The sequence below is a fragment of the Pelophylax lessonae genome, assembly GCF_965119305.1.
Source record: "Pelophylax lessonae genome assembly, chromosome: 2".
Taxonomy (NCBI): Eukaryota; Metazoa; Chordata; class Amphibia; order Anura; family Ranidae; genus Pelophylax; species Pelophylax lessonae.
Window position 1 is genome coordinate 248,891,172 of NC_138769.1, and position 12,216 is coordinate 248,903,387.

At 46.9% G+C, this 12,216-nt stretch overlaps 1 protein-coding gene across 1 annotated transcript in view; it reads right to left on the bottom strand.

Moving 5' to 3' along the window:
• The window catches only part of RAP1A (RAP1A, member of RAS oncogene family), a 171,621-nt gene that overhangs the window by 70,181 nt on the left and 89,224 nt on the right, over nt 1-12,216 (bottom strand). The window contains exon 4 of the mRNA XM_082244866.1: nt 2,974-3,042. Within this exon, the coding sequence (XP_082100992.1) occupies nt 2,974-3,042 (69 nt within the window). The remainder of the gene's footprint in view (nt 1-2,973; nt 3,043-12,216) is intronic.

Genomic DNA, 12,216 nt, shown 5'->3' on the forward strand with positions numbered 1-12,216 from the left:
GCGTGGACAGTCCTTTAATGGGACTTTGTCGCGGCCGACCCAGCGCGGAGCTATGGCCTGCACGCGCTCGTAGGCTGAACTGGGGTGACCACCGGATCTCAACATCCAGCCCGTCGCCCAGTTCAGCTTTCTTGCTTGAAGATCTCACAGGAACACTGGAGAAAAAAAAAGCTGTCTAAAAAATCCTTTAAGAAAAAATTCTTGCCAGGACCTAAGATCCCAGCAAGGTATCTAGGTCCTTACTCCTAACTAGACAGAAAATAACTGATTTGCTGAGGCAGAGAGAGAGAGGATATACCCTCTGGGACTGCCCCTAGGGTGTGGCCAGAGCTTTTTAATTTCCTGTCTAGTCCTGCTCCTGTGGAGGCAACATAACCCGAAGGTGGTGTATCACCGAGGACTACGTCTGTCAATGAGCGCTAGAGAAATATCGGCCGATACTGATATGCGATCGGCAAAATATCTGTATCGTTAACGAAAAAACTAGTATCGGTCGATCACTAGTAAGGACCATTTCCCCGGAAACATCTACTGACGACTCAAACAGCTACAGCATGCTGCCAGGATCTTCCCTGTGCCCTCTGCAATGGGGACCTCCCGTGCACTATACCCACACTGCAAACCGTGGGGCATGCACCTAGGGGTCTCCTACTCTGGGACCCCTCCAGACTACCAGGACAGGACACACTATCCCAGGACCCTTACAGAGTGAGGATAGCGGGGGAGACCCCAGGGGTCTCCGCTGCATCCTCCGACCCGAGACCCCCACCAGACTCTAGGTCCAGACATGGGGGAAAGTGAGTGGGGGAAGCCAAGCTCACTGAGGAATTTTTAAGGATGGGAGGAGGGAACCTGCAGGCAGGTCCGACCGTCCCTCAAAGTTACCCGCGTCCACCCCAAAAAAAAGGGGAGAGGGGGGACTGTACTTACCCTTCCATGGTGCAGGTAAGGCTCCAGACAGAATCCTCACCCACTGGAGTAGGGGAGCTGTCAGCTAAGGGACTGCTGCAACTTAGACCCAAGCCTGGTCGTATGCAAACCTGCGAGACGTTTAACTCGCGGGCCAGCCTCTGTCCATGAGGCAATGTCACAGCCGACCTATCGCGTAGCTGCGGTCGGCACCGCGGCAGTAGTTATGATTTATGAAGCGCTGTGTCTGTTGATGAACGAAAGAGAAAATATGGTGTTATGACAGCTAGCTGCTGCCATAACAACGGTATTGAACCTCAAAGTGATAATGTAAATGTACTGTGGGCAGTCGTTAAGTGGTTAAGAGGCTAGAGCCACCAGGTGCTTTGTACAGGCAGCCTATTTATGTTTATGGAAAGGCAGCAGTTGCACAGACACAGCCGCTCATCCCAAATTGGCAGCTGTGTGGGTGAGGAACCCAAAATCTGACAAGAGTACATTCAAAAAGACTTGAATGGGCTGCCTGCACACAGCACTAGGTGGCTCTATCCGCTTAAAGTCACAGACCATTAATGGGATCGGGGACACATCAGGGGAAAGGGGAAAAAATTCGGAAAAAAAACTCTTTTTTCCTGAAGGCTTTTTTTTAATTGGAAAAATTGAAAAAAAAAAAAATGTGGAATATTTTATTTTAACATGATGAAAAGACAGGGTGTTCAAATATTTTCCAAATCATTCCTAAAAAAAAAAAAAATGTATGATATCAGATTATTCTAATTTCTGTGTACTGACTGAGGACAAAAAAGTACTAGGTAACAAACTGAACCCTCCAATGCAAGAACAGTATGCATTTCTTCCTTTAGGAGGTGCTGTGCTGCTATTGTAACAAGAAAAAGGTTTCAGTTTTGCTTTTTTTACGAGAATAGGGTTTTTATTTTTATTTAATACTGCTGAGAGGAAATATGAAAAATTTTTACTTTTGGTTTTCAAAATTGTTTTGTGGAGGCTTTTTGGCTGTTCCACATAAACTCTAGTAGTTTGTTACAAATATTATAAAAAAGAAAATTCTGTTTGTGATAATTGTTTGGCTTCACTATATTTTTAATATGCTAATTGTGATAATTTTATGCCAAGTCAAATTGTCCATAGTCATATTTTATGTTCCTAAAGTAACAGAACGACTTTCAATCTTATAAAAGACAAAAAAGTGCTAAAGTAGCATTTTTTAAAAATTTTTCCAAAAAGTTCCATCCCCCCCACCCAAAAAAAAAACAGTTTTTTTTCCAAGCTTCAAAATTTCCAGAAATTTTACATCTCTAGTCACAGCCACACCAAATAGGGAGCAGATCACTACTAACAAAGGGGCTTGCGCCCCTTTAATTAGGAGCAGCATCTGCTTCATTTTTTATGTTAAAAAGACTGCTGCAGGCTTGATCCTGTACCACTCTGATAATTCTCCTTAATAGGTGTTTTCAAAGAGTGCCTCAATCTGTCTTTGAGACAGCCTTCCTAGAGACTAGGAAGATTCATATGCGGAAAATTGAAATGAAACAGTGTTGAGTAGCAGTAAGTTAACTTTCACTACCAGGCCCCTTGTTACACTTTTGACCTCGGGTGGCCAGACCATCCGTGCAACTTTTCCCTTTTTTCTCACTGTTCAACAATGCCTTTTCTGAAAGCACAGGACCAGTAAAATAAAAAAAGATACCGCTAATGATTTTTTAGAATGGTTGTAGGCAATTCCGCAAATGTTTATCAAAACAATACAAAACTCAATTATTATGCACACGCACCCCCAATATACAAAATTCCTACTACATCTAAAAAAAAATAAAAACCTGGAAGATCTACAGAAAAAAAAAAAGTGGTGAATTAAAATTCCCAGACCGTTACATCGATTGCACCGGCAGTGACCATTAATTACCTACGAAGGTAAATGCAGCGAGGACCAGAGGCATGGGGTAGGGTCTTCATTCAAATTTTAATTTTCTTTGTAACATTAAACACTTTAAGCATTAAACACTAATAATATACTTTAAGTTACATAAAGTCTTGTCAGCTTACCTTTCTGTATGAATCCTCTATAGTGGGATCATATTTTTCTACAAAAATTCCCTGAACAAACTGCACTGTCTAGAAGAAACAAACAGAAACTTTAAATAAATAAATCCAAATAACACTAAAATGAAATACCACATAATAAAATAAACCTTTCATTAGCAAAATCTAGAAGGGCTGCCATTGGATGACATTTCTGAAAATATTATACAGTGGGGATCGAAATTTGGGCACCCCAGGTAAAAATTTGTATTAATGTGCATAAAGAAGCCAAGGAAAGATGGAAAAATCTCCAAAAAGGCATCAAAATACAGATTAGACATTCTTATAATATTTCAACAAAAGTTAGATTTTATTTCCATCATTTACACTTCCAAAATTACAGAAAACAAAAAAATGGCGCAGGGCACCCTGCAGAGTTAATATCTTGTACTGCCCCCTTTGGCAAGTATCACAACTTGTAAACACTTTTTGTAGCCAGCCAAGAGTCTTTCAATTCTTATTTGAGGTATCTTTGCCCATTCTTCCTTACAAAAGTCTTCCAGTTCTTTGAGATTTCTAGGCTGTCTGTCATGCACTGCTCTTTTAACCACTTGCCTACTGTGCACTTAAACACCCTTCCCATCCAGGCCAATTTTCAGCTTTCAGCGCTGTCACACTTTGAATGACAATTGCGCGGTCATGCTACACTGTACCCATATGAAATTTTTATTATTTTTTTCACACAAATAGAGCTTTCTTTTGGTGGTATGTAATCACCTCTGGGTTTTTTATTTTTTACAAAAAAAAAAGAATAAAGACAGAAAATTTTGAAAAAAAAAAAAGTTTCTTATTTTCTGTGAGTAAATTTTGAAAATAAATTTTTCTCCTTCACTGATGTGCGCTGATGAGGCGGCACCGATAGGCTGCACTGATGGGCACTGATGAGGTGGCACTTATGGGCACTGATGAGGTGGCACTTATGGGCACTGATGAGGAGGTACTAATATGCCGCACTGATGAGCACTGATAGGCGGCACTGCTGGGCACTGAGAGGTGGCACTGAGAGGTGGCACTGCTGGGCACTGAGAGGCGGCACTGATGGGCACTGGCGGATGGCACTGGACACTGACGGGTGGCACTGATGGGCAGCACCATCAGTGCCCACACTCAGTGCCCACACTCAGTGCCCATAGTGCTGCCAGTCAGTGCTCATCAGTGCCTAGATGAGCAGGCACTGATGGGCACTGACTGGCAGCACTATGGGCACTGATTGTGGGCATTGATGGGGGCACTGATGGCGGGTACTGTGGGCACTGATGGGGGGGCACTGTGTGTATGTTTTTACCTTTTAGTAATCAGGGCACTGGTGATCGGTGCCCTGATTACATGTCTCTGTGTCCCCGGCGCTGTGAGGCTCCCCCTCCTTCCTCACACTGCAGGCTCCGTGTGAGGAAGGAGCGCCGGCGATGAGAGATGATCTCATATGTTTACATAGGAGATCATCGCTCATTGGTCGGCCCGATCACGTGGTGAATGGGCGCTGTGATTGGCCATTCACCACGATCTGTGATCGGCCGTGTCCAAGGGACACGGCCGACACAGATTTTCCCCGCTGCGCGCTCGCGGGAGCGCGCGGGGGGCGTGTCACTGGGAGGCCGTTTAAAAACGGCCTCCCGAAAATTCAAGTCCGCGCTGCAGCCGTATATAGGCTGTAGCGCGGATGGGGGGAGGTTAAGGTCTATCCATAGATTTTCAATTATGTTGAGGTCAAGAGATTGTGAAGGCCATGGCAAAACCTTCAGTTTACGCCTCTTGATGTAATCCCCCGTGGATTTTGAGGTGTGTTTAGGATCATTATCCATTTGTAGAAGCCATCCTCTCTAAGTTCAGCTTTTTCACAGATGGCATCAAGTTACCATCCAAAATTTGCTGAAATGTTGTTATTGAATCCATTTTTCCTTCTACTCGTGAGATGTTCCCTGTGCCATTGGCTGCAATACAACCCCAAAGCATGATTGATCCACCCCCATGCTTAACAGTTGGACAGAGGTTCTTTTCATTAAATTCTGTGCCCCTTCTCCAAACGTACCTTTGTTCATTTCGGCCAAAAAGTTAAATTTTAACCTCATCGGTCCACAGAACTTGTTTCCAAAATGCATCAGGCTTGTCTATATGTTCAGTTGCAAAGTTCAACCGCTGATTTTTGTGGTGAGGACATAGAATAGGTTTTCGTCTGATGGAATAGTGTACCACAACTCCAGTGTCTGCCAGCACTGCCAGATCTTTCTGGAGGGATCTTGCAGTCAAACGTGGGTTTTGAATTGTTTTTCTCACAATCCTGCGAGCTGTTCTGTCTGATATTTTTCTTGGTCTTCCAGAACTTGCTTCAACTTCCACTGTTCCTGATGACTGCCATTTCTTAATTACATTCCGAACAGAGGATATTGACATCTGAAAACGCTTTGCTATCTTCTTATAGCCTTCTCCAGCTTTGTGAGCATCAACTATTTTCAGTTTCCTAGACAACTGCTTAGAAGATCCCATGGTGCTGATTGTTGGGGCAAGGTCAGATGAGTTTGGGCATTTAAAACCTTTAAGATTGACATCTCCTGGTCTTCCCAGATGGTGATTGAGAACAATCCATGACACTGGCAGGTCTCAGCCTTGCAAAGGGGGCAGTGCATGCTATAAATGCTGCAGGGTACCCAAACTTTTGCAGACACCATTTTTTGTTTTCTGTAATTTTGAAAGTGTCAATGATGGAAATAAAATCTAACTTTTGTTGACATATACGAATGTCTAATCTGTAATTTGTGCCTTTTGGAGATTTTTTCCATCTTTCCTTGGCTTCTTTATGCACATTAATACAAATTTTTACCTGGGGTGCCCAAACTTTCGATCCCCACTGTATATATATCTACATATAGCAGGTACCTCAAGGAGCTTACAATCTAAGGTCCCTAACCCTAAATCATACATACACATAGTAGGGCCAATTTAGACAGGATCTAATTAACCTACCAGCATGTATTTGGAGTGTAGGGGGAAACCGGAGTACCCGGAGGAAACCCACACAGGCAGGAAATGCAAACTTCGGGCAGGTAGTGTCGTGGTTGGGATTCGAACCAGCAACCCTTTTGCTGCTAGGCGAAAGTGCTAACCACTAGAGTGTGTGTGTGTGTGTGTGTGTGACAGTGTACACAGAATATATGATTATATAATAATTCTGCATTTGAGTTTTTTTTTTTTCTAAATAAAATAGGACAGGGGTTATAACCTCTACCCAAATAGAAAAAATTGGATTTTTTACTTACCGTAAAATCCCTTTCTCTGAGTCCACCGACGGATGTAGCTGCTGCTTTAAATCAGACGGATGGGTAATAAGTAGTGATCGACTTATAACGTTTTTTTAATGTCGATACCGATATTTTGGTCATCCGATATCGGTATTGGCCGGTGGGACGGGAGACCCGGGCAAGCCGCGCAAGGCGGCGGGAGGGGGCATCCCCTCTCGCTCCTTGTAATGACAACCGAGCGGCTTCTCAGCTGCATCAGTTGTCAACACAAGACAGCCGACCGTCGGTTATGGACACCGGTATCGGGTGATGCCTCTAGCTGCAGGCATCACTCCGATACAGCACTTTCCCCAAATATCGGCAATATCTGTAACCTCAGGGGCAGATTCCGATGTATCGATAATCGGTCCATCCCTAGTAATAAGCCCCTCCCACTAGGAGTGACCAGGTAGAGCCAAAGGCTTTGACACGCCCAGGGGGTGGGGTCCCTAGGTTATTACCCCTGGCCTCACCTTTGCATCTTCAGTTTAGTTGCAAGCAGTGAATAACCAAAACCCAACTCTTCAGAGAAAAGAGGGGTGGGAGCTACATCCATCGGTGGACGTAGCTGCTGCTTTAAAATCATAGACGGATGGGATGTCCAAAAGCAGTAACCACTGAGGGGTGGGGAAAGGACAAACTTAAAAGAAAGCAATTCCCACGGGTAACATAGCCCACTATATAATATGGAGCCCAACAAGCAATAAATGGGGCTCAATTGTAGCAAAACCATAAAGGAGAAGGAAAAGTAGACTGCTCCTTAAATGGCAGCCTGCAAAACCTTGCAGCCAAAGGACGCATCCGAGGATGCCAACACATCCACTCTGAAAAACTTGGTGAACGTATGTACAGACGACCAAGTGGTCGCTTTGCAAACCTGCATCACTGACGCCTAATGGCGGAAAGCCCAAGGGGCACTCAATGCCCGCATAGGGTGAGCCGTGACAGGGAAAGGAGGAACCTTGCCCTTAGGAAAATACACTTTCACCACCGTCTGTCAGATCCATCGAGAGATGGTCGCCGCAGATGCAGCCTGACCCTTACGGGGTTCATCTGTATTCACAGAGTCCGACTTTCGAAAGGACTCAGCAGTCTCCAGATACACCGTATCGCCCGAACCACATCCAAGCAATGCAAGGCAATTTCCTTAGGATGTGAAGGTTTCAGACAGAGTGACGGAAGCACTATGTCTTTGCTCAGATGGAAGTCTGAAACCACCTTAGGAAGAAACGACAGATTAGGCCATAACACTATCTTATCCCTGTGTATTACCAGATAAGGAGAGCAGCAAGATAGCACCGCTAGTTTAGAAACCCTGCGCACAGAAGTTATAGTCACTAAAAAGGCAACTTTCTGCGACAAGGCGAGCAAGGAAATGTGTCTTATATTCTCGAAAGGAGATTTCTGAGAGAACCAATAGAACCAAATTAAGGTCCCAAGGAGGTAACGGAGACCTCCTGGGGGAAGCCAAATGGCAAACCCCCTGAAGAAACGTACGAATCAAAGAGTGCATAGCCAGAGGGCGTTGAAGTACACAGCCAAGGCTGAGATCTGACACTTAATGCCCAACGCCAAACTTTGGTCAACCCCTTTCTGTAGAAAGGTCAGGATCTGATAGCAAAGGATCTAGGAAGCAGCTTCAGCAATTCGCACCAAGCAATGTACACTTTCCACGTGCAATGATAAATCTTCCAAGCAGTGGACACAGAATTGGACAGACCCAAGTCCTTTAACACCTTGCTCTCAACAGCCAAGCCGTCAAAGTCAGCAACTGTAAAGCAGGATGGAAGATCGGACCCTGAGACTGAAGATCTTCCCGCAGAGGAAGTGTCCACGGATCTACAATCTTCAGCCGAATCACGTTGGCATACCAGGATCTAAGGGGCCAATCGGGAGCCACCAGAATTAACGGAATCCCCTCCAACTCGACCCCGCGTAGCAGGCGAGATAAAGGTTTCAGCGGAGGAAACGCATAAATTAGCCCAGAATGGCTCCAGGGAGCCACCAGGGCGTCTACTGCGTCAGTCAGAGGATCTCTGGACCAAGCCACAAACTTTCCTGTTTTGTCTGGAGGCGAACACATCCACATTTGGGGTCCCCCACCGGAGACACAGCTGGTGGAACACCTGTGGATGCAGGTACCACTCTCCCTGATCCAGGGTTTGACAACTCAGGTAGTCCGCCTGTCAACTGTTTATGCCGGGAATGTACACGGCGGATAGGGCCGGGACGTAGTCCTCTACCCAGCGCAGGATCTCGGCTACCTCCAGAGCCGCCAGGGCACTCCTGGTGCCCCCTTGATAAATTGACATATGCCACGGCAACAGTGAGGTCCAAGGATCCAACAGAGTGGGGGTCAGGCAGAAGGGGTCTGCTTGGAGGTGCTGGGGGCAGAGGATTTTTGCTTACCAGCCCACCGTTTCCCAGATCCTTTTCCGCCCAAAATCTGTTTGGTTTTCTGCGTTACGGTCGCACGAAAAAGACGCTTCTGGGCTGTAAAGGAAGGACCTCGCTTATGTGAGGGAGACTTACCTGTAGTCGAGTGAGGAAGGAGTGTGCTCTTTTCCCCCAGTGACCGTTTTGATCAAGTCATCCAAGGAGGAACCAAGAAGGCGATCACCCTGAAAGGGAAGATCTGCCAAAAGCTTCTTAGAAGCCTGTGCGGCCGACCAGGACTTTAGCCAGATCGCACTTCTGATGAGCACACTTCCCGACCGTCAGCGAGTTCCAGGGCAGATGACGCAACGGGGTTACCGTCAGTGCCTCTCTCAGAGCCTTTACCCATTCAAACATAGCCAGAGAGACTAGAATGGTAGTCAGGGCAGGCATGAGAATAGATCCCACTACCGTATACAGGTGTTGGGATAAGACCTCAATACGTCTGTCAACCGGATCCGGGAGAGAGGAGGATTCTGCCACCGGTAAAACCATGGCTTTGTGAATAATGCATATCTGGGGGTCCACCTTAGGGGGGACCGTCCATTTGCGTAAGATCTCTTCCTCAAAACGGATATCGTCTAGCCAAACGTTTTGGAATTGCATGCGTGCGATTAGGTCGCCGCCATTGTGCCTTCACTAAGGCGGACAAGACTTCGGGACAAGGGAAAACCTTGGCCGAATTCTTTGCCCTTAGGGATCCAAATGATACCAAGGCTCCTTGCGATTTAGAAATGGCATCCGTGATTTTTAGGGTGTCCCTCACTGAGGATATCAAAGCAGCGCCTTTTCCTGTGCCAAGGCGGGTGTGGAAACATCCTCTTCCGCGTCAAAAAAGTCTGAATGCGGGGACGTATCCTCCAAAAGGGGGTCTGCGTTTCCGGCTACCATATCGGCCTAAGAAGTCTGAGATGAGACAGGCGAGGACCGAGGGCGTTTCTTAGTAAATACTGCTGCAATAAATGTGTCCATTTTTCTGGACATTTCTTGCATCACAGACAATAAAGTCACATCATCGTCAGAAGCGGGCCCAAAACCATACATCGGGGGTCGCAGACAAACTTGGGGAATCCATGTTAGACATATGGCCAAACAGTAGGTTTGCACAGTAAGAATGTAAAGAGCAGACAGGGAAACGGGGAAACACCAGAACCTGCACCGCAAGGGGTTAAACAGAAGCTTCTCCTGAAAACAGGAGCAATGGCCTAAGAGGGAGCAATCCGTGCCCAATCACCAAATATTAACGCCCCTGAGGCTAAGTGAGGTTACAAAGGCACCACAGGTCCCTGCAAGTCCGCCACTACCGGCGTGCACTGCGCCTTTAGGAGGTGATCGCGATGCACGCAGTGCTATTCCGGGGGATAATCCTAAGCCCCCTAAAGGCCTGAAACCCCTCTGAAGATGAAAAGGTGAAGGCCAGGGTATATAAACTCCTCTAGAGTAGTTACCACATGGATAACACAGCAAGGTCCATCTGCAGCGTGGAGAAGAGAAGGTAGAAGGAAATGCCCCTGCCCACAAGAGCCAGAAGCTCCTGTGCGGTTTTGTCTCCGGCTCCAGCAAAATTACAGTGATAGGGATACCCAGGCAGGCTGCCGAGGCCTGTTAATGCTGCAGGCCATGGCAAAATGGCGGCTTTGCGTCGATGAGCAGGTGACCTCGGGCTTAGTGAGGCCTACCCTAGTAACAGGCCTGGGAGTCTTGGCGGAGGTCATCCTAGCGGATGAACCCCCCCCCCCCAAGGTAGAGGTATGCAGCGCAACCATGTACCCCCCTCCAAGGCCCCCCCCCACTGTCTACTACCCGGTATAGCACCTGAGGCGACTTACATAGGGGACCTGCCACTAAAAGTGTCCCAGGGGTCCAGAGCCCAGGGTAGGAGGGGAAGGTCCCAGGTGACCCCTCATAGTGGAGGAGGGTGGTAGGAGGTATGGGTTCCTGAGGGTCCTACACACCTATGGAGGAGCCCAAGTCCGCCCCAGGCCCGCTAACCAGACGGGGGGACTGTACTTACCGAACCACGCTGCTGAGGGTGGGCGTCCTTCCTGAAAGACTGTCTCTGCACTGCAGTGAGGGTGCTGTCGGCCAAGGGGCACGCTGCAACACTAGCATGTCAGGTGTGTGCGTCCCAGCGGGGTGTTTCACCCACAATTCAGTCCCCGTCCGCGGGACTATAATCGCTATGGAGACCCAGCGCGGAGCTACGGTCTGCAAGCGCTCTCATATAGCCAGCCTGAAACCCAGCCTGTATTCCACAGGAACTGGAGTCAGCAGCAAAAAAAAAAAAGGTTCCCTTTAAGACGTTAAAAACAGAGCTAGGACAAAAGGTCCCAGCAGGGAGCTGTTTGGCCACTCCTAAGACCAGGCAGCTAAACCTGAAGATGCACTGGTGAGGCCAGGGGTAATAACCCAGGGATCCCGCCCCACTGGGCGTGTCAAAGCCTGTGGCTCTACCTGGTCAGTCCTAGTGGGAGGGGCTTATTACCCATCCGTCTATGATTTAAAGCAGCAGCTACGTCCGTCGGTGGACGAAAGAGAAAACTGGATTTTTGTAAGAACTTACCTTAAAATCCTTTTCTCTGAAGTTCGACAGACACAGCTCTGCTTAATCATAGACTATAGGGTTATGCTCCTCCCAATAGGGATAGGCACTAGGTGGAAAAAAAGGCTTGTCCACGCCTATAGGGGCTGTCCCAGGCTGCATAACCCATCAGGCTCTGCTATACCAAACAGTTATGTTGCAAGCAGTGACAGAAAAAAAGACCCTATAACTCAAAAGTAGAGGGGTGGGTGCTGCATCTGTCGAACTTCAGAGAAAAGGATTTTACAGTAAGTTCTTACTAAAATCCAGTTTTCTCTATCGTTCGACAGACGCAGCTCTGCTTAATCATAGACTATAGGGATGTCCCAAAGCAATAAAAACATGAGGGACGGGAAACAAGACCGGAACAAAAAACCTGAATGCCCCAATGGCCAAACGTAGCCAACCAGGTAAAACAGAACTCAACCAGAAACAGGAGCTCCCCCGGAACAACGAACCCTCAGAGAAACCAAAAAAAATTGGATTTTTGTAAGAACTTACCGTAAAATCCTTTTCTCTTAAGCTCATTGACAGACGCAGTCCTCTTGATTAATATCAATTGGGTTATACTGCCCTCTACAGGAGTAGGACACTAGGCAGAAGAAAACGTTCTGGCCACACCTTAGGGGCAGTCCCAGAGGGTATATCCTCTCTCTCCCTGCTACAGGATGTTAGTTATGTCACAAAGCAGTGTCAGAGAATTTAACCCAACCCAACTCATAAACAGAGGGGCGGGTACTGCGTCTGTCAATGAGCTTAAGAGAAAAGGATTTTACGGTAAGTTCTTACAAAAATCCAATTTTCTCTGTCGCTCATTGACAGACGCAGTCCTCTTGATTAATATCAATTGGGACGTCCCAAAGCAGTGCCACAAATGAGGGGTGGGATAACGGAAATCAAAATCCAATCCAGAAG